This window comes from Panicum virgatum, chromosome 5K (genome assembly GCF_016808335.1).
Source record: "Panicum virgatum strain AP13 chromosome 5K, P.virgatum_v5, whole genome shotgun sequence".
In the NCBI taxonomy this organism is placed as follows: Eukaryota; Viridiplantae; Streptophyta; class Magnoliopsida; order Poales; family Poaceae; genus Panicum; species Panicum virgatum.
Window position 1 is genome coordinate 8,753,375 of NC_053140.1, and position 20,174 is coordinate 8,773,548.

General features: G+C 49.5%; 1 protein-coding gene and 1 long non-coding RNA gene across 4 annotated transcripts; one reads left to right on the plus strand and one right to left on the minus strand.

Moving 5' to 3' along the window:
* The first annotated feature begins 5,299 nt into the window (after positions 1–5,299).
* LOC120706122 (disease resistance protein RGA5-like) lies at positions 5,300–17,299 on the plus strand. Of its 2 annotated transcripts, none has more exons than XM_039990695.1 (5): positions 5,300–5,336; positions 5,914–6,285; positions 14,691–14,717; positions 14,994–16,987; positions 17,090–17,299. In XM_039990695.1, the coding sequence occupies exons 1-4, from the start codon at positions 5,311–5,313 to the stop codon at positions 16,963–16,965; spliced, it is 2,397 nt and encodes a 798-aa protein (XP_039846629.1). In that variant the 5' UTR covers positions 5,300–5,310; the 3' UTR covers positions 16,966–16,987; positions 17,090–17,299. The 2 variants fall into 2 exon arrangements, with proteins under 2 accessions (XP_039846629.1, XP_039846630.1); XM_039990696.1 differs by lacking the exon at positions 17,090–17,299 and having other exon boundaries at positions 14,994–16,631; positions 16,709–16,949.
* On the minus strand, positions 17,204–19,376 carry LOC120706124. 2 transcript variants are annotated; one of them, XR_005688203.1, is made up of 2 exons: positions 18,705–19,358; positions 17,204–17,470 (listed from the first exon to the last, which is right to left on the minus strand). It is a non-coding gene; the product is annotated as an uncharacterized LOC120706124 (long non-coding RNA). The 2 variants fall into 2 exon arrangements; XR_005688204.1 differs by lacking the exon at positions 17,204–17,470 and adding an exon at positions 18,010–18,396 and having other exon boundaries at positions 18,705–19,376.
* Positions 19,377–20,174: the final 798 nt, after the last annotated feature.

The following is a 20,174-nucleotide window of genomic DNA, read 5'->3' on the forward strand; positions in this document are numbered from 1 at the left end:
ATTACTGCAAGGGGGGTACAACACTGGGGCAAGGCCAAAATGCGTACTACACGTCCAGGTACACAACTCCAGAAGAAGGGGGGCACAATTCTAACTTCGGACCACACGGCTTCATCCCTTGACGGCCACTAGCAATTAGGCGGATTCATTGGCTTGAGTGGGTTCTCCCCTTGGAAGAGAACACACATCCTCTAGGGGAATGAGCAGTCCTTGTTCGCCGTTCTCTAGGTCTCCGTTTTCCAGGGGTTGCTCAGCAGCTTCTCCTTCAACGGCGGCAGTAGGCCCTTCAGGGTTCTCGGGTGGGGCTTGTGGGGTCCCAAAAAGTGGTCCCCATCCCATGATGGGCGTCCCAAGTAGGACATGGGTTTCTCCAACTGCCGGGACTGGCGTTCCACTTCTGGTCCATTCTTGTATACGCAGGTCCCGGGCATGCCTGAGGCTCTCTTGGGCAACCGCTTCACTACTGACCGCGGCTGTGGCTCTTACCTCGGCTTGAGCCACCCAGATTTGATGCATCCTTATCGCGAGCTCTAGTTGCTCGGCTCGACGGGTCTGCTCCCTCAGGATGCTGGCTTGCTCGTCAAAGAGCTGATCCAAGGAGGCTAGATAAGTAGCCACTTGGTACAGGGGGTCCTCTTCATGGCAGCACCGTTCCAGGCTTCTCATGCGAGCCTCCCAAACTGGGGTTTTGATGGCCGGAGGAAAGATCCTCATTGGTGTGGGGGCGAGATGTCCCTCAAAAATCTGGCACAAATAATGGAGCGCCTTCCTGACGACCAAGAGATAGGTGTCTTGGTACCTAAACCCGGTGGTGGTCACTCGCCATGGCTGGATGTCGGGGTAGCGGTCACTTTTGGCGATGACCAGGATCACCCTGTAGCAGAGGGTACCATGGCGCTCGTACTCCCTGCTGTAGTACCTTGGGCATTCCGTAATGCCAAGGCTCTCCAGAGCATTGATCAAAAGGCTGGGGAAGCCAGGAGCAGCTTGGCAAATGCCATGGGTCCATCCTTCCTCAGCCATCTGAAAAACAGAGATAGGATGAGCAAGCTTTGCACAAACACTTGGGTACAAAAGGGGATAGACGGTCTTTATTTCATCACAGGGTTGGGTACATGGTTCATGGATACACTATTAAGATAGCGGTTCTAGCCTGGACATACTACTCTCTACTCATTGGGATGCTTCCTCAAACCAGGTGTGGCGCTTCTTTGGTGGAAGGCAGTGCTCTTCATCTTCGGTCTGAGTACCCTTATCCCAATGGGTTTCTTCGGGTTCTTCCTTTATCCACCCACCTACTCCTCTGTGAGCCTCGTGGTCTTGCCATTGGGCTTTGAGAACGGCTAGGGAATACTCGGCTCGTACGGCTCTTGTCTGTTGTTCCTCCATTTCTTGGGTTGCCTTTTCTGCCCTGTGGATTTGGTGCTTCAGTTGTGCTGCCTGTTCGTGGTAGAGTTCATCCAGGCCGGTGAGGTAGATGGATAGGTGGGAGACCGTATCTTCTAGGTCTTCTTCTTCTCTCCCAAGTCCTCTCATTCGGGCAATCCATGAGCGTCCTCTTCCTCCAGTAGGCGGGAAAAATCCCATAGGAGTCCGCTGAAGATGATGCTTATAGACCACACGCAGGCGTCGCAGGGTTTTTCGGGCGGCCTTTCGGTAGGTATTTGGGAAGCGAAAGCCAGTGGTGGAGATGAACTAGGGGTCCACGTTAGGGTAGCGGGTGCTTTTTCCCACGAAGATCATCATGTCGCACCGAAGAGTGCCCCTAGAGTCGTACTCCCGGTAGATGTACTCCGGTGTGTCCACAACTCTGACGCGTTCCAGGCTGAGTAGCAATAACTTAGGGAGGCCAGGTTCTGCGAAGCAGATTCCATTACTCCATCCGTTCTCAGCCATCTGGAACAAGCAAGAGTCAGTGGTGAGTGTTTGTGTGGAAAAAGGATTAAGCAAGGAAAGTTCTAATGTGGAAAGGCTTAGAAAAAGGGTTTCGCTCCTAGGGGTCACGTCCTACGGCCAATTTACGGCTCTGATACCACCTAAAGCGTCCTCACATAAGTAGAGACTAAATGTGATACAAATATCAGTCCCAGGAGGCTGATAACACATTTATTCAACATATAGTACAGTCACCGTACAAACCTCTGAGGAGGCGGACACTCGATACAAACGATAATAAGTAATAAAATAGCTACGGTGATACACCAAAGCACGACCCAAACAGTCTATAGCTCGGGCTCAGAGTGATGCGCTAGCAGAATCATCTTGCAGAGGGCCAACACCACAGGCAAGGTTGGGGTTCGGACGCAACCTCTACTCGACGTCTTCAACAACAAAGTCCGGATCTTCTTTTGGAGAAAAACCACAAAGATATAACGGGTGAGTACAAAAGTACTCAACAAGTCCAACCCCATCCACGGAGGGGGTAACACAGATATGCGCAGGATAAATCAAGGATAGGGCTGAGGTTTATTTGCGGTAAAGCTAGATTTTACACATGCAGGGGTTTAGTTTTGAAAAAGGTTTTCTTAAAGCGGTTCCTTCTTAACCGAATCATGAGTGGGGTTGATCCTACACAAAGAATCCAAGTTTTAATGCTACCGGACTCCTCATCCGCAGTAGCTCACGGCACAACTGCCGGACACCTTTCCAAAACAACTCACACCGTGAAAACATCCCTTCCAAAAGTCTAGTTGTGTGACCAAACCGTAACCCGCTCAATACCATGAGCACGGCTATTCGAATAGGTTTTACACTCTGTAGAGGTGTGCAACTTTACCCACAAGTGGGGTACCATAGCACGATTACTTTAGTGTCGGTGCAGATCCCATCAAAGCCATTACCCACCTTAGCTAGATCTGACTAGCCAACACGGGCTCTACCAAGGGGCCATTGACCTGACACCGAGGTTTAACTGGGGCATAAGTCACCACGACCTTATCCCTTCTCTTTGGTCACCCATTGCTCTCAGCTCTCCTGATGACTATCAGACTAACTAGTGGGGTTTATGCTAAGCCGTTGCCACATACAATGGTCGAGTGGTTTGCACGATAGTTGAGTCAGGCAGGATGACACATCAACTCGGTCCTTAATTGTGACAGGATGGCTATCTCCCAACCTCCTTGTTCTACCACAATGGTACGAGCCTCCAACGCATGACAATCCACTCAGGGAATGCCATTCATCCATCCCATCTTAACATTTTATTCTTTATAACCCAATTTCCCTTTTCTCAATACTCACACATTTTTCTTTTTATAAAGCATGTTGCAACCATTTTAGAGTGTAATAAAACGAGTACCGGGTCCTAAGCGGCGCTCTAGCAGCGATCAACATCCAAATAGAATAAATCATATTTAGACATTAATCTAGGTGGTCAAGGAATGGTTATAACAAATCAAGGGGTGGCTATCCAACCATGTTTTCAGCAGTAGAAACATATACAATTTTATAAAACAGGCCAATAGGTTGTGTTTATAAAATTGGGTCGAAATATGCAATCAAAGGATGAGATTGAATTTGCCGTCTTCAAAGCCTTCTGGGAGGTCCTGATCGAGGTACTGTCCTTCGGGTTCGGGGTCGCGGTACTGATCCTCACACACCTGCTCGCGGTACTGCTCATCGACGGGTTCTCCCTCATTCACACTGTGATCTATGGCGCACACAAACAAACACACAATAAAGAAAAAGAAATAAAGGTTTTATCATTGAGCTCGAATCGGAAGAAATTAAGATATGGAGATGGGAGTAATTATGTTACTCCGAAAAGGGGCAGGGGTCTATTTGAAATTATGTTTATATGATGGGAGGGCTTATTCATTAAAAGGAATAAGAGAGGGGCTTATTGGAAAATACTTTTAGAAGAGGAAAGGACTTAGTTGTAATTTCTAGAAATAGTTGGGCCACTCTAAAAAGGGGCAGGGGTCTCTATGTAATTAGGTTTGTGTGGTGGAGGGGTTCAATTTTGGAAAAGAAACATAGGAAGGGCTTCTTTGAAAAAAGAATAGAGAGGTGGGGGGGTTCTTATTGGAAATCAAGAAAGGACAGGGGGCTAAGGGCTAAATCACCCTTTCTTCTCCCTCCCGTCGACCGAAACAGGGGAGGGGCGCATGGGGGAGGCGGCGCTAGGGGTCGGCGGCGCTAGGGGCTTGGCGGCGGCCGGGGAGAAAGGGAAAACGGAGAGGGGAAAGAGAGGATTCGATTCCCGCCCTCACCTTGCGCGGGGGCAGCCTGTGGACGGCTCCCCACGGCGGCGGGTGGAGGTAGGCGGCGGCAGAAATGGCGGCGGTGCTGCAGGGCCGGGGAGGAGGCGAGCGGCGGTGGCAAGGGTTTGTGGGAGTGGAGAGCTGCGGTGGGGTGGGGGGGGTTCTATTTATAGGCCGAGGCGAGGCGGAGGGGAGGGGTCGCGGTGGTGGCCGGTGAGCTTCGAAGGACGGCGATTAATGGAGGTGGGGCTTGCTTCGGCGTCGTGGAGCGGCGCGGTGGTGCTCGGAGGCGACGGCGAGGTGACGGGTGGCGCAGAGAAGGACGGCAAGTGGGCAAGTGGAGGGGGGCCGGCGCAAGGGCCCGACGTGCTCGGAGCGCTCGCTGCTCAGCTCGGCGTGCTCCGAGCTCGCTTAGCCGGCGGCGCTGTGCTGCGCGAGCGCCGAGGCAAGCAGGGGGGGCGGTGGCGCGTAGCGGTAGTGGCAGCACAAGTGGGAGGTGGGGGGCGGCGTGGGGGCGCTCGGCGTCGAGCAGAGCGCTCGGCGTCGTGCAGCTCGTGCGCGGTAGGGAGAGAAGAAGGAAGGAGGAGAAGGGAAGGAGGGAGAAAAAGAAAAGAGAAAAAAGGAAAAAGGGGGAAAAGGAAAAAGAAAAGAAAAGAAAAGAGAGAGAGGGAAAAAGAGAGAACTGTTTGCGGGATTCGCGGTGGCGGTCGGCCACACGCGCGCTGCGGCGTTCGGCCGATCAGTAACGAGCACGTGGAACGAGAAAAAGGGAAAGGGGAAAGGACGGCGATTGGTATTGGTGTCAGGACGGCGGATCGCCGGGAAAAATATTTCGGGGAATCAGGAGCTCGGACAAAAAAGAATTTGGAATGATTTGAGCTCAACGAAATTTTTTTTGGAAAATAATATTTTTAGCGGGTGATTTATTTGTACGTATTTTCGAGATGTTACATCTGCTTGGTGTGACGTGACCCTCGGTCGTCGGGGTGCCGCCCGCCGGCCGGCGTAGGTGTGAGCGTCCCATGGCATGGCGGGGCAGTGGCGCGGAGACATCGAGGGGGCCGAGTCGCTGCGTCTCGCGCGTTCGTGTAGGATCAAGGCGCGTGTCATGGAGCTGGCCAATCGACGTGACAGGTTAGCTGCTAGACTTTCATTTACTAGTATATATTTTAAAAACTTTCATTTACTAGTATATTGTTTAAAAAATAATTAACTATGTTTCCTCTCTTGTTACATATTTAGAGCATCTCTAAGAATGCTCAATAAACATTTTAATTCATTGATTTTGGGTGAAAAAAAAATACTTCAACGGATGAACAATTTCGTTTTCAATTTTTTTTATGTGCCTAATACTGAGTTAAATTTACCGCTGCACTCTCCGTGCTTCAAATCCCATGGAAAAAAATAGCGCGAATAAAAACTTCCGCTGGATTATTGTTCACGCATATTACTGTTCACATTGGGGACACAATAGGCAATGGTCTCACGGATGGATGGTGCTGCATCTATTAAATCTTTTTAGGACTAACTTTTTAGGAACTGTTAGTTGCTTGGAGGTGTATTTTTTAATTTCCTCCCGGTCATTTTTGGCAAGGTCACAAAACCATTTTAGGACTCTATTCCTTTGGCACTTTTGAAGATGCTCTCATGTGCCATCTTCATTGCATTAGTTTTGGAGTTTCAATTCTTTGTTCCCTTTAATTTGTTGTAGGTACAAGGTTGATGATATTGCTCCTACCAAGAAAACCCATGTTGACCCTCGCCTAGAAGCACTGTACACCAAGATCACTGAACTTGTCGGCATTGGCGAGGCAAAGGAAGAAGTAATCACAAGGTTGGCAAACGGAGACCAACAGGAAACGACAGTAGTCTCTATTGCTGGATTTGGAGGACTCGGCAAGACCACACTTGCCAGAGCAGTGCATGATGAAATCAACAAAGAGTTTGATTGCACGGCTTTTGTTTCAGTGTCCCGTAATCCTAACATGGAGAAACTTCTCAAGGACATTCTGTATGGCCTTGACAAGGAAAAGTTCGAGGACATCCATAGCAAAATGTTGGATGAGAGGATTCTCATAGATAAATGAAGGACCGAAGCCGCCGACCAGAGGGGGTGAATAGGAGCCGATCAAAATTTCTTCGAAATTCGAATCGTCGGCCTATATCCCAAAATCGCACAAGCCCTCAAGTGTTCTGACCAAAGTTTGGAGTAGCTATTGAAAAGCTAACCCAACACAAAAGGCCTCGAACGAGCGAGCGAAACCACGAAGCAAATCGGAAGCGAATCGGGAAAACTGCAGAAGTGATCTACCTAGACCGATCTGACCGGTGCGCTGGACCGGTCTGACCGGTCTTGCCTACCGGTCTGACCGGTGGCACCCAGAAAACCCCCGAAAACTTAGATTCAAACGGTGAATCTCGACCAAACGACCACGAAAATCGGTGAAACTTGGGGAATTACTTCGCCCCTACTCCGTGAACATATCCCCAAAAGATCTCGTCCTAAAGATCATCGAATCTTGAGAATTATGGAGGAGATCAAAGGGGATGGGGTTTTCTCTAGAACTCAAGAAATCGAATTCAAACGAGCTGGTGATTCCAGAGGGTTCAGGGCAGGGTTAGAAGCACGGGAATCACAGCAAAGAACTCGTAGCCTCCTCTCAATCAAGTGAGCCAAAAACGAAATCGAAAATCTATTGCACAAGGCACAAAACCAAGGGATTGAATCGAATCAAAAGCCCAGAGGGCACGAGGAGGATAGGGCCTCCTTTCCCAATCAAATCCCTTACAAGGTTTCAACAATCCATGGACAAAATCAACTCAAACGAGAGGAACAGAGGGAGGGAGACGCAGGGGCGGCGGCCTGGGGAAACAGAGAATTCACGGGCAAGTTCTAAAAGCCGCCCCTAACCTAACACAAGTGAAGGGGTATTTATACCCGCGGGACCGGTCAGACCGGTACGCTGGACCGGTCAGACCGGTTGGTTAGACCGGTCAGACCGGTGCCAGGGACCGGTCAGACCGGTTGGCCTGCAGCACCCCCTGTACACGATCTCATCCGACGACCGACGTTCTTTCTTTGAAACGAAGTCTTCTCCGCGATGCCACCGTCTTGATGAAGATCCAGTCCGCGGTTTTGGAGGGTCCGCGAAACCCGGGTAGGTGGCCGGTTTTGAGAAAACCGCCAAAACCTCACGCGCGGGAAGATTCCCGCCTCCACGCCGTGGCCCTAGACGCCGTTCCCGCCTCGGCCTTCTGACGGCCCTAGACGCCGCCCGACGCCCGTCACCTCCTCGCCCGCAGCGAGACCCTAGACGCCGTCGACGCCCGTCGCCTCCGTCAGTCCCGAGACCGACGCCCGTGCCTCCACGACTTGGCATCTTCAACCGCCGTCTGCCTCCTTGGTTTTGTGGCGCAAACCAAGAAACCCGCCTTCCGTCGCTGCTTACGCCCTCGATCCAGGAGTGGACGCCACAACTGCCGCCCGGTCCGAGCTCCGGTCCCGGCTGCCCTTCACCACCGTCCACCGCACGGTCCATCTGCCACAGCACCTCCACGGCAGCTCCCCGTCGACACTCGACGCCCGTGTACCTGCAATCCAAAGACCAAGCGCACGATCACACCGCACGGTTGACAATTCACTCATCACAAGCAGGATAGAGTACTCTCGTTCCTCAAACTCCCCCTTGATGAGTGCATTGTCAACACACCACAAACGAACCAAGAGAAGTGAAACCAAAGAAGAACAAAGAAGCACGAAAGAGAAGAACTCAAGCAAGTGACAAAAACCTCAGAAAGGCAAGAACAGTCACTTACTCAAGCAAAGATCGATCCCCTAAGACAAGGGCAACGACTCGACGCAATCGATCAAAAGCCAAAACATGACTCCTCAAAGACAGAGGTAACGCTCGACGCAGTCATGCAAGAAGCAGAGGGAAAACGAGGAAAACCAGGAGCTAAGAACAAAGCAGAAACTCTCCAAGCAAAGTTTTTCCCTCTCAAAGGTGCAACTCTCCTAAAATGATGCACTCTCGAAGCCCTGTGCACAACAATTTTTTCGAAAATCAAACAAGTCTCCCCCTTGTTCGATCACTTCTCTCAAAATTCTCCCCCTTGTTGGCACATGCACACATCAAGCCTACAAAGACCTAAAGCTCCCCCTGAAGCTGAAACTCCCCCTGAACAGATGCTATGCAATGAATGCAATGCAGGAGGTGTAAGTGAAAGCATTCAGGGATACAAGGATATGAGCAACATCTAGTCTCAAGCACGTGTGCATCCATAAACAGGACCTGCATCTAGCTCAACAAGGTATATCAAATCAGTCTAGAGCTAGGCAAGTTCAGTTTAGGAGAAATAAAAGCATCACCCATGATCTAGCACTAACAAGTAGGGAATGAAAAGCAGTGCTACTCATACTCATACAGGTGAGCCAAATCAGCCAAAACAAGTTGCCAACATTCATTTTTCAATCAATTTTTATATCAATCAATTCTTAATGCCAGGGGTTGAAAGCTTGTCATGCTTTACTTAGCAACGAGGCCAAGCCTATGCCAAAAGACAATCAGAAGCTTAAAGCACTCGTTTCAGTCATGCACAGCCTTGCCCGGGTTCTCACAAGTGCAAAGTGAGCCGTCCCGAAAGCTCGATCAGTGCGACAAGCAATCCCACCTGGATCTTTTCAATCCATTTCAAGAACAGTTCAAGCAATTTTTTCAGATTTAGATCATTTCAAGTATGAATTGCTGAACGAAAAGCCACACTAGCATGAATAAGATAGCAAAGCATATCAACACACCCTAACATGCTAGTAGCCAAGACAGGGTGATCATGTTTTCAGATTTTCAAATCAAAATAGCTTAACTCAGATGATGTCATATACACAATGGAGCAAGCTATACATGATCAAGTTTATCAACTCACACTAGCAGGCACTAGAAGATCATAGCAGTGTATACAAGAATGCTAGTGCAAGTGAGACAATGCAAAATGCAAACATGTATAATGCATATGCACAATGCAACTAACCAAGCTAAAACTTAAGATAAAGACAAAGAAAAGCCAAAAGCTAAGCAACTGAAGAATTCAGCAAATACAACAGCTCAAAGACACACAGGACAAGACCAAATGGATCCAACTGAGTACCATGGAAAAGGCAACAATCAGAAAACCACAAGTCCATCCTGAGAGAAAAATGTACAAGCCGAATGCTCACATACCTCGATGAAGATCCCGCTGGACCTAGAGCATAGCAAGCTCAAGGTCACCTCCCCTGCGTCCTCAGCGGATCCATCTTCTGCTCGAACAGGTTCTTGTAGAGGTGAACGATCGAAGTGGAAGTAGTGGTACTGGATCGTCCTCCTGAGCTGAGGTAGTCGAAGCAGAAGGGGCCAGAGCCTGCAGCCGGCGCAGTAACTCCGGATCATCATCGGCACCTGAGGTAGAGCCCCCCTCAACAAGTGATACCTAGCACAAGAGAAGCTAGGACACAAGAAAATAGCAAACTCCAAAAATCCAGAGCAAAACTCAAGCAAACGATTAGGTGTTAATCAAGCTACATGCAAAAGTATATCAAAAGACACTCTAGAACATATCAAGACGAAAGATATTCCTAGAAAAGTCTAAAGGCACTCAACAACATGAACCAAGGTAGCAAGACTATATGAAGAAGATACTTGAGCTAGCAACCAGAACTAAGGAGCAAAAGCTACACAAGCATGAGGGGACTGGACAAAGCACACACCCTGAGCTAGCAAGAGTCATGACAAAATGAAAATCACAAAAACTAGCATACAGAGTGGCTAGTCCACCAAAGCACAAGTACAGACCTAGCAAGCAAAGCAAGTAGAGATGTAGAATTTACGACAAGTTACACGCAGAAAATGTACAAAGAGCTCAAAAGACAAACTCAAATGTACATAGGATACAACAGCCACCATGGGCTATCCATCAGCCTTGGAGAACCATCAAGTCTTGATCAAACCTGCATAAGACCAAGATCCATGGAGCACTTGTTCTCCAGGCCTCCAACCTGCATCACCAACGAGACATAGGAGGAACAAACGTCTCGACACTGGGGTTAGCAAAGTGAGAAGCAAACCAGTGACGAGCCATCTGCTCTACAGAAGGGTAAGCAAAGTCAGGCAAAGCGTATCCCCCGTCCCGTCTACCGCGTGACTGACGAGCACCACTGCGAGGAAAGCGTGGAGCCTCAACACCTCCTCCAAAGCCTCGATCCCGTGGTCCATAGCCGTACTGAAAATGACCAGGAGCACGACCGGCCAAGCGACCACCCGCTGGAGCCCGGTAACCACCACCGTCTCCCTGACCTCCACCTACACAGCGCGCCCTAGCATCTCGCCTATCACCACGCCGAGAAGGACCATGCACCCGAGCAGAGTACATGTCCGCGTTCTGTCTCTCCTGCTCTCTCCTCACAGCCCGCTTCATCCTGAAGCAAAACTCCTCCAGGTGACCTTCCCTGTCACAGAACTCGCAGTGGTACCTCACCTCACGCTTGGGAGGTGGAGGCCTAGCCTGCGGACGGGGAGGAGCAGCCCTCTTCTTCTGGGCAACCTGGGCTATGGTAGCAGGGAGCGTGTCGAGGGGGTTCCTCAGCGCATTGGGCTTTGGAACCCAAACCTGCTTCTGCGGAGGTGCTTTCGATGGTTCTTTAAGCACACCATCCGCGGGGTCAACAAGCGAAGGCTGCGTACTCGTGCTAGCAGTGTTTCCAGCAGTCTTGCCGATCTTACCATGCAACCTGTCAAAGTCTAACTTCGTGTATGTGTAACCAATCCCAAACCCATCACCACGCTTGAACTGCTTGATCATCATGCCCAACTGCAGCTCACTAGCAGAAATCCAACTAAGAATCGCCCTAAGATAGGCATTCTCATTCTCCAGGTTGGCTTTCTCTACCACAAGATTATCCAAATCAGAGATCAAACCAGGGCAAACAGAGCAGTCAATAGGTGGGCTAGACTCTATGACCTTAGTCTTTCCAAAAGACTTGATCAAGGCGTTCTTCTCCTCTAGCTCCAACCTAAGCGTGGAACAAAGCTTACAAGCGCCAAGCAAAACTGGCATAGACTTCATCTCCTCTAGCTCGCACACAACAGTAGCAAACTTAGACTGCAACGAAGCTAGATCAGACTTAAAGATAGGACACTCCTTGCATTCAAACACATCGCTAACAATAGAAGCATCCTTAACCAGTTCTAGTTCATGCTTGGCCTTAACGAGCTCATGAGACACGTCAGCAAGCGAAATCTTAGCAACATCTAAGTTCGCGACATTCTCATCATGCTTGGTACGGAGAGCAACAAGATCGTTCATGTGAGATATGCAGCCAGCACACTCATCCTCACTAGACTTCTCCCTAGCACAAGCCAGCTCAGACCTAAGCTTTCTACGCTCTCTAGCTGCTTCCTTAAGCAGCCTCTTCTGGTTGTCGAGAGCGGCGTACAACTCCCTAACCTCTGTATCAAGCAGGTCGATCGTGGAGTTTATCTCTGAATCGCTCTCGGATCCAGGAGAAGAGCCGGAGTGCGTCGGTGTAGCATGTCCACCCGAAGACGCACGAGCACCATCGGCTTCGCCCGCCATGGTGCAGAAGCTCTTGCGCCGACCGGCCGCCAAGCAAAGGCCGATGAAGCCGGTGGCTTCCTTGTCCCGCTTCTTCTTCTTCTTGTCGTCGTCGTCGGAGGTCGGTGAAGAAGAGCGGTCGGTGTCGGAGCTCTTGTCAAGGTCGCTGAGCTGCGCCAGGAAGGCCTTCTCCCGCTTCTTGGCCTTGTACTGGAAGCGCTTCTTGAGCGACTCCTTGTCGAAGCGTCCTCCCCGGTCATGACTGCGGTGCTTGTGGCGCCGACGCTCCTTGTTGGAGCCTCCCTCGTCGCGGTCGCGGTGGCGGTAGTAGTCGAAGGAGTTGTTCTGGCCACCGCCGGACTTCTTGGGGCAATCGGCGACGAAGTGGTTCAGATCGCCGCAGTTGTAGCACCCGGGGTTCTTCTTCCTCTGCCTGTTGTGGTAGACGCGCTGGAACTTGCTGATCAGGAGGCACAAGTCGTCGTCGCCCAGCGTCTCCAGCTGCTCATCTGAAACAGAAGGCAAAGAGGTAAGAGAAAAGCCAAGAGCAGAGTTAGCGTTAGAGCTCGATCCACCTGGGCCAGTCACAAGAGCGACGCTCTTGGAAGGAGGGGCACCATTGAGCTTGGCTCATGTCTGGTTATCCACCTCCGTGGCCTTGAGCTTGCTAAAAAGCTCGTTCACGGTCAGAGTCTCATAGCCTGCAGACTCAATGATTGTGTTCACCTTGAGATCCCACACAGAGCGATCAAGTGCGTAAAGCAATTAAGGGCCTTCTCGTGCTCTGTGTACTCAAGGGCACCAGCAGATCTGTTCGCATTGACCTTGTTCACAATCGACTGAAAACGACTAAACATCAGGTCAATGCTCTCACCCGGCTCCTGTGTGAAGTTTTCGTACTCAGGCCGGTGAGTCTCGAACAGTCTGGCCTTCACCTGAGGTGTACCCTCGTGGTAGTTCTCAAGGCACGTCCAAATCTTGTGGGCTTCATGAAAACCCTGGATGCGTGAGAACTCCGCACGAGAAACGCCAGCGAATAAGGCATTGACAGCCTTGGCGTTAGCCTCGTGCTGGGTCACCTGAAGATGCGTGGTCCGAACAGCCAGCACCTCGTAAAGCTGGTTCGTGGTAATCTCCCAGACATCGGCTCCCATGCTCTGCAGGAAAGCTCTCATGCGAACCTTCCAGTAGGCATAATCCTCGCCGGAAAACACCGGGATCTTACCAAGACTCGCCATGGTCGCCGAGTGGTTTTCGAACCGGTTAAGATACTGAAAACTTCAACCAAGCTCTGATACCAATTGAAGGACCGAAGCCGGCGACCAGAGGGGGGGTGAATGGGAGCCGATCAAAATTTCTTCGAAATTCGAATCGTCGGCCTATATCCCAAAATTGCCCAAGCCCTCAAGTGTTCTGACCAAAGTTTGGAGTAGCTATTGAAAAGCTAACCCAACACAAAAGGTCTCGAACGAGCGAGCGAAACCACGAAGCAAATCGGAAGCGAATCGGGAAAACTGCAGAACTGATCTGCCTGGACCGGTCTGACCGGTGCGCTGGACCGGTCTGACCGGTCTTGCCTACCGGTCTGACCGGTGGCACCCAGAAAACCCCCGAAAATTTAGATTCAAACGGTGAATCTCGACTAAACGACCACGAAAATCGGTGAAACTTGGGGAATTGCTTCGCCCCTACTCCGTGAACATATCCCCAAAAGATCTCGTCCTAAAGATCATCGAATCTTGAGAATTATGGAGGAGATCAAAGGGGATGGGGTTTTCTCTAGAACTCAAGAAATCGAATTCAAACGAGCTGGTGATACCAGAGGGTTTGGGGCAGGGTTAGAAGCACGGGAATCACAGCAAAGAACTCGTAGCCTCCTCTCAATCAAGTGAGCCAAAAACGAAATCGAAAATCCATTGCACAAGGCACAAAACCAGGGGATTGAATCGAATCAAAAGCCCAGAGGGCACGAGGAGGATAGGGCCTCCTTTCCCAATCAAAACCCTTACAAGGTTTCAACAATCCATGGTCAAAATCAACTCAAACGAGAGGAACAGAGGGAGGGAGACGCAGGGGCGGCGGCCTGGGGAAACAGAGAATTCACGGACAAGTTCTAAAAGCCGCCCCTAACCTAACACAAGTGAAGGGGTATTTATACCCGCGGGACCGGTCAGACCGGTACGCTGGACCGGTCAGACCGGTTGGTTAGACCGGTCAGACCGGTGCCAGGGACCGGTCAGACCGGTTGGCCTGCAGCACCCCCTGTACACGATCTCATCCGACGGCCGAGGTTCTTTCTTTGAAACGAAGTCTTCTTCGCGATGCCGCCGTCTTGATGAAGATCCAGTCCGCGGTTTTGGAGGATCCACAAAACCCGGGTAGGTGGCCGGTTTTGAGAAAACCACCAAAACCTCACGTGCGGGAAGATTCCCGCCTCCACGCTGTGGCCCTAGACGCCGTTCCCGCCTCGGCCTTCTGACGGCCCTAGACGCCGCCCGACGCCCGTCACCTCCTCGCCCGCAGTGAGACCCTAGACGCCGTCGACGCCCGTCGCCTTCGTCAGTCCCGAGACCGACGCCCGTGCCTCCATGACTTGGCGTCTTCAACCGCCGTCTGCCTCCTTGGTTTTGTGGCGCAAACCAAGAAACCCGCCTTCCGTCGCCACTTGCGCCCTCGATCCAGGAGTGGACGCCACAGCTGCCGCTCGGTCCGAGCTCCGGTCCCGGCTGCCCTTCACCGCCGTCCACCGCACGGTCCATCGGCCACAGCACCTTCACGGCAGCTCCCCGTCGACACTCGACGCCCGTGTACCTGCAATCCAAAGACCAAGCGCACAATCACACCGCACGGTTGACAATTCACTCATCACAAGCAGGATAGAGTACTCTCGTTCCTCAATAAAGCCATCGAATTCCTCAAGAACAAGAGGTATGTGTGCCTGCCCTCTCATAATGTGTATGTCTCCAAGTGCTTCTTCCCCTAGTGATATGCCGTTCATTATGCACGTCCGGTTATATACACTACTCCAAGCAAAACCCAAACTGCCAGTGGCATTTTGAAATAGACCCCTGCATTTCCGTGTCCTCTTGGCTATCATGCTTTCACTAATATTGCAAATTATTATCACTGGAATATTCAAAGAGCAACATAAGTTCTCCTCACTTAAATTATTATCTTGTATCCTTATCCATTGCCACAAAACAGGTACCTCATTATTATTGATGATATATGGGATGAAGAATCATGGGATAAGGTAATACGGCATGCCCTAATCGAGAATAACATGAGAAGTAGAATAATCACAACCACCCGCATTATTGATGTTGCTGAGCATGTCGGCGGTTGCTATAGGCTCAAACCACTTTCTGAAGAGAGCTCTGAAATGCTATTCTATGGAAGGATATTTGGCTCAAAAGATATATTTCCTAGGCAATTTTCAGAAGTATCTAAAAAGATTCTGAAGAAATGTGGAGGTATTCCATTAGCCATCATTACCGCATCTGGTTTGCTTGCTAATAAATCAGAGAACATAAAAGAGTGGTTTAAAGTGTGTGACTCAATTGGTTCTGGCCTTGGAGGCAATCATGTTATGGACAATATGAGGAAGATATTGTTGCTTAGCTATTATGACCTACCGTTTCATTTGAAGACATGTTTACTATATCTAAGCATATTTCCAGAAGACTATGCAATTAATAAGACTCAGCTGATATGGAGGTGGGTAGCTGAAGGTTTTGTCCAACAAGCAGGGGACCAAAGTTTGTTTGAGATTGGAGAGAGCTACTTCAATGAGCTCCTAAATAGAAGCTTGATCCAGCCTGCATACATGGATATGGATGGTACACCTCGTGCTTGCCGACTGCATGATACGGTGCTTGATCTAGTTATTTCGTTGTCAATAAAAGAACATTTCATCACAACTATATTGGGCGATGGAAAGCATTCTTTGGAAAGCAAGCATCAGGTTCGTTGGTTATCTCTTCTGAATAATAATAACACTGCTTGGTCTGTCATGAAGATGCCAAAATTGAGGTCCCTTACCATCTTCAAACCTGCTGGTGTAGCAATTGATCCGATCACGCCCACCCTTTCATGCTACCATCTTTTGCGTGTGTTGGATCTACAAGGTTGCAATGTCGAGGACCTTGCAAGCCTAGGGTTGGTGGGGAGCTTAACTCATCTACGGTATCTTGGTCTACCAAGTAGTAGTAAAAGAAGTGCTAAACTGCCAATAGAGATCGGGAAGCTACGGTTTCTGCAGACACTGGATTTATCTAAAGCTGGAGTAAAAGAAGTGCCGTCAAGTGTTATTACAGGTCTAGGACGACAATTGATGTGCCTACGTGGTCTGAATGATTCGGGCACAGACCTACCATTAGATGGGTTGGAGAACCTAACCTCCCTTGAAGTGCTAGAGTTGGCAACAGTAACATCCAAATGCATTGCTAAGAAGCTGGGCCATCTGACCCAACTGAGGGTACTCCATGTCATAGTCAGATTATATACACCGGACGATGATGAATGGAGCGCGTGCACAAATGCTCTGGTTGAATCCCTGGGCAAACTGACCAGAATTGAATCTCTACAGATTCAGCCTCTCAGATTTCATCCAATCGATCTTGATGGCTCCATGGCGGAGCCACTGGAAAACCTGAGCCGGCTTGTCTGCTTCGATCTGACCACGCTTCTGCCGGCATGGATTCAAGCCGCATCGCTTCCCATTCTCTCCTACTTGGCGATAGATGTGTTGCACGAGCAAAGGGATGACATCAAGGTCCTTGGCACGCTGCCGTGCCTTCGTCATCTCGTGTTCAGAGTGAGTCTTGCCCCTGAGATGGAAAGGTGTGTGGTTGGGCCTGATGCTTTCCCTTGTTTGGTAAGCTGTGAGTTTCTTGTAAGGGGAGGAGGTGTGGTTCCAGGTTTGTTCCCACGGGGCGCTATGCCAAGGCTCCAAAACTTTACGTTCCGTGTCGAACCAGAGCATTTCCGGAGTGGTGGTGGATCTACCGTTGACGACCTGGTTCTAGGCCACCTCCCGTCACTTCGGAGTGTCACAGGTATTCTTAGCTTTACTCACGATCTTGAAGACGATACGATCAAGAGTGTGAGAGAGAAGCTTGAGCTCGAGGCGGCTGCCCACCCTAACCATCCTCTTCGCATTCTTTTCAACAGATAGCTTGCTAGTATGGCTAATGAAGGTATGTTTCATTAATTAATGTTGACTATTGCATTTTTCTGAACCATATACCCATTGTTTTTGTTATTAATTTATTAATAATAAATTATTGTCCTGTTTGCAGGTGGGGCCTGATGCTTTCCCATGTGGTCGGACGACGAGGCTTGTTCCCAGGTACTAGGATGATCTTCGCCGCGCCCGTATAGGGGTATGATGATGTGATGCTAAATGATGTATCCAGCAAACAAATGGTTGGCAGCGTGTACTGATTCGGTTAACTGTGAGAAAACATAATATCCAATAACGAATGCCAACCAAAATTCTGAAAGCATAATATCCAATGTCTAGGTACGGCACTATCGCATAGGCACGACGTAAAAGTACATCTACACTGAAGGTTCACCCAAGTAAAACTGATGTCAGCTGCCATGATATAGTGTTGTTTCTTCTTTATTCTGATCATCTCAAAGTCTCTTAGTACAAAGTAGTGTGCTTACTTCCCTACCTGAAGCATTCAATAAACAAAGAAGATTAACACGAACATAATTAGAATATCTGTGATTGGCAATGCACATTTGAAGCAATGTAACTGTAAGCAGCAATGGATTGATATTGGCGTACTATAACCTACAAATAGAGCTATTCAATCAAACTCGGGTACCATGACAGTGGACTACCAATTCTCTTTCTTGTTGAATGCAAAAGAAGCAAGATTATAGCATCTGAGTTGGCCAGACAGGACATCAGATACGAATCCAATCAACGATAATTGGTAGTACATAGCAAGTTGATTGCTTCGCTGAACTTAAGTGGCCATTGCAAATGATTCAGCTTTCATGCTGCTCTATTAGTATGAGACTTCATGGTAGTGTCGATTGTATTGAACAATAAAGGGGAATTGCTATAATATAAACTTGACATGATGAAGCTTCGTTATGCGTGCACTTTGGCATTGCTAAGTTCAGCACACTATGATATAGTGCTGTGAACATACAACAAAAAAACAGCAGGATATAGGAGGGTTGGAAGAATAATGTGGCGCAAGGGGAAATATAATGAACTATTTTTGTATGCTGTGCTATCAGCCCTATTTGTACTATGATATATATGCAGGGGGCAGCCAAGTGAGTTCAATTTTTATATTTCTTTCATGTCACATGAAGATGGCACAACTATGTTAACCTAAATTGATCTGGGATAAGATTGTGCAATCAATGACAAACAAAAATATCAGATCAACACGATCATGCAATGATGATCCAAAATCCCTTTGTAATGATTCAGTACAATGATATAGGAACTGAAATCCATATGAAATTGATATAAACTCTCACCAAGAAGAGGAGAAAGAAGTTAGAAAAATGAATCATGGGGTCATTTATTTAGTCCATCAAACAGAAGGATATGCTGACCATGCAGTATGATTCATCCCTGCAAACATTTTTCTTTTCCTGTCATGAGAATGAACCACAACTAAAGAATTTTTGCTTGAATGCTTATAGAACTGGTAGACCTAGGGATGACCACTTTGTAGATTACTTGTTAGGTACCACTTCGAAGGCTGGAATTAATTTGTAAGACAAAGGACAAATATAACCTTGAACATCTGATCCACTAAATAGAAGGAAAATACGGATGCAGACTTTATAGGGTAGCAAATGTTGACTTCCACTCATAGAACAATAGATGTACCGATTATGTATTATTACCAGATTAAGATAGAGATTATGTATTATTACCAGATCAGGATAGAAATGGTCCTCGATATTTTGTACTAAACAATATCTCTATGCTGAGTACTCTTGTTGAATCTGCAGAAAAGACGTTTTGATTAAATATAGAAAACACAAAGGTACCTACAAACATATAAGCTGAAGCCCCATGAGACAAATTGCCACACCATTACTGCTGGGACAAACCAAATGTGGTGTGTCCCTGTTTCATGTAGCAGAAAGACACAAGACAGGCTGCCTTGAGGTGAATGGGTAATCCAGAAAGTGGTAGCAAAGAAATTATTAGGAACAATTTGGAATATTTATGGACAAATAATGGTCACACAGGTGATTCCTATCCTAATCAGCAATACAGTCACACTTTGTGATCTTGTTAATCCAAATCTCGTAATTATGTGAGTAGGCATCCTAAAATTGGTTTTAGGGAGAACGGGCTATCGGATGAACAAAACATATGTACACAGCGGTGACAGCGGGGGCAATCAACCGGGAGAGCGACTGGAACAGGGGGAGGGGAGAACTGAAGCAGAGATGTAGATGGAGGCGAGGACGGAGAAGCCCGGCCAGGGAGGCGACATCTGTTCTGTTCACAAATGACGAACAGCAGCAGGACGAACCCGATCCAGTCAGCACAGGCAATCAGTGAACGGCGTCCGTCCGAAGCAGCAGCACGAACCCACCTCGGAGACCCTAGGAAAGCAGCTAACGACGGAGCACGAACCTATCTGCGGGTTGGATCGGCCGCGGCTGCTCCGGCCGCAGGAGTGCCATGCCCAGCGCTACGTGGGCCGGTCCACCAAGTCTCCGTCGCCCCTGGACCACGAACCCTCGGACCGCCACAGTGCCGCTCCGCAGTGGCCCTCGCAGCCGCCCCATCACTGGCATGGCGCCGACCCCCGCCACCGCCCCACCTCTTGGCGTTGCGCCGCGTGCGGCTCCACGCGCATCGCCCACCGAGTAGAGCCGTCCACCCCACCTGCCGACCCAGGGGCCACCTCCGCGGGCCGCTCCCGCTGCTGGGTAGAGGCGCGGCCAATCCCCCAGTGAAGAAGGAGGGGCTGGTCTGACGAGCGGCGAGGAATCCCTAACCCTAGGTCTCTAGTGGCGGCGGCAGAACAAGAACGGGAGCAAGACGGAGAGAATTGTGAGGGAGCGGAGGACTGGGCGAGGGGACCCCGGCGGCACCCAGGCACAGGCGAGGCGCTGTGGCAGCAGTGAGCTCCACATGGAGGGGAGGCGGTGCGGCAGACTGGCGCGGCCCACGCGCAGCAAGAGCGTCGCGGGAAACGACGGAACTGCAAATCGAGGGCCAGCGTCGGGCGTCCTCCCTCCGTGACGTGTCGACCGGAGAGCGACCGGCTGCTCTCAAGACTCCCACTCCAGGGCGTATAGGAGTAAAGGTAGGTATGTTCCTACGGCAGGCGCAATGCCCAGGCTCCAAGACTGGAGGTTCGATATCAAACTGGAGCAGGAATG

Bases quoted from the DNA above. Each gene is read 5' to 3' on its own strand.
- LOC120706122 (XM_039990695.1), top strand. From the start codon at position 5,311: ATGGAGCTGGCCAATCGACGTGACAG. The intron at 5,337-5,913 runs GTTAGCTGCTAG...AATTTGTTGTAG, and splicing joins CTGGCCAATCGACGTGACAG to GTACAAGGTTGATGATATTG. The intron at 6,286-14,690 runs ATGAAGGACCGA...GTTCCTCAATAA, and splicing joins GAGAGGATTCTCATAGATAA to AGCCATCGAATTCCTCAAGA.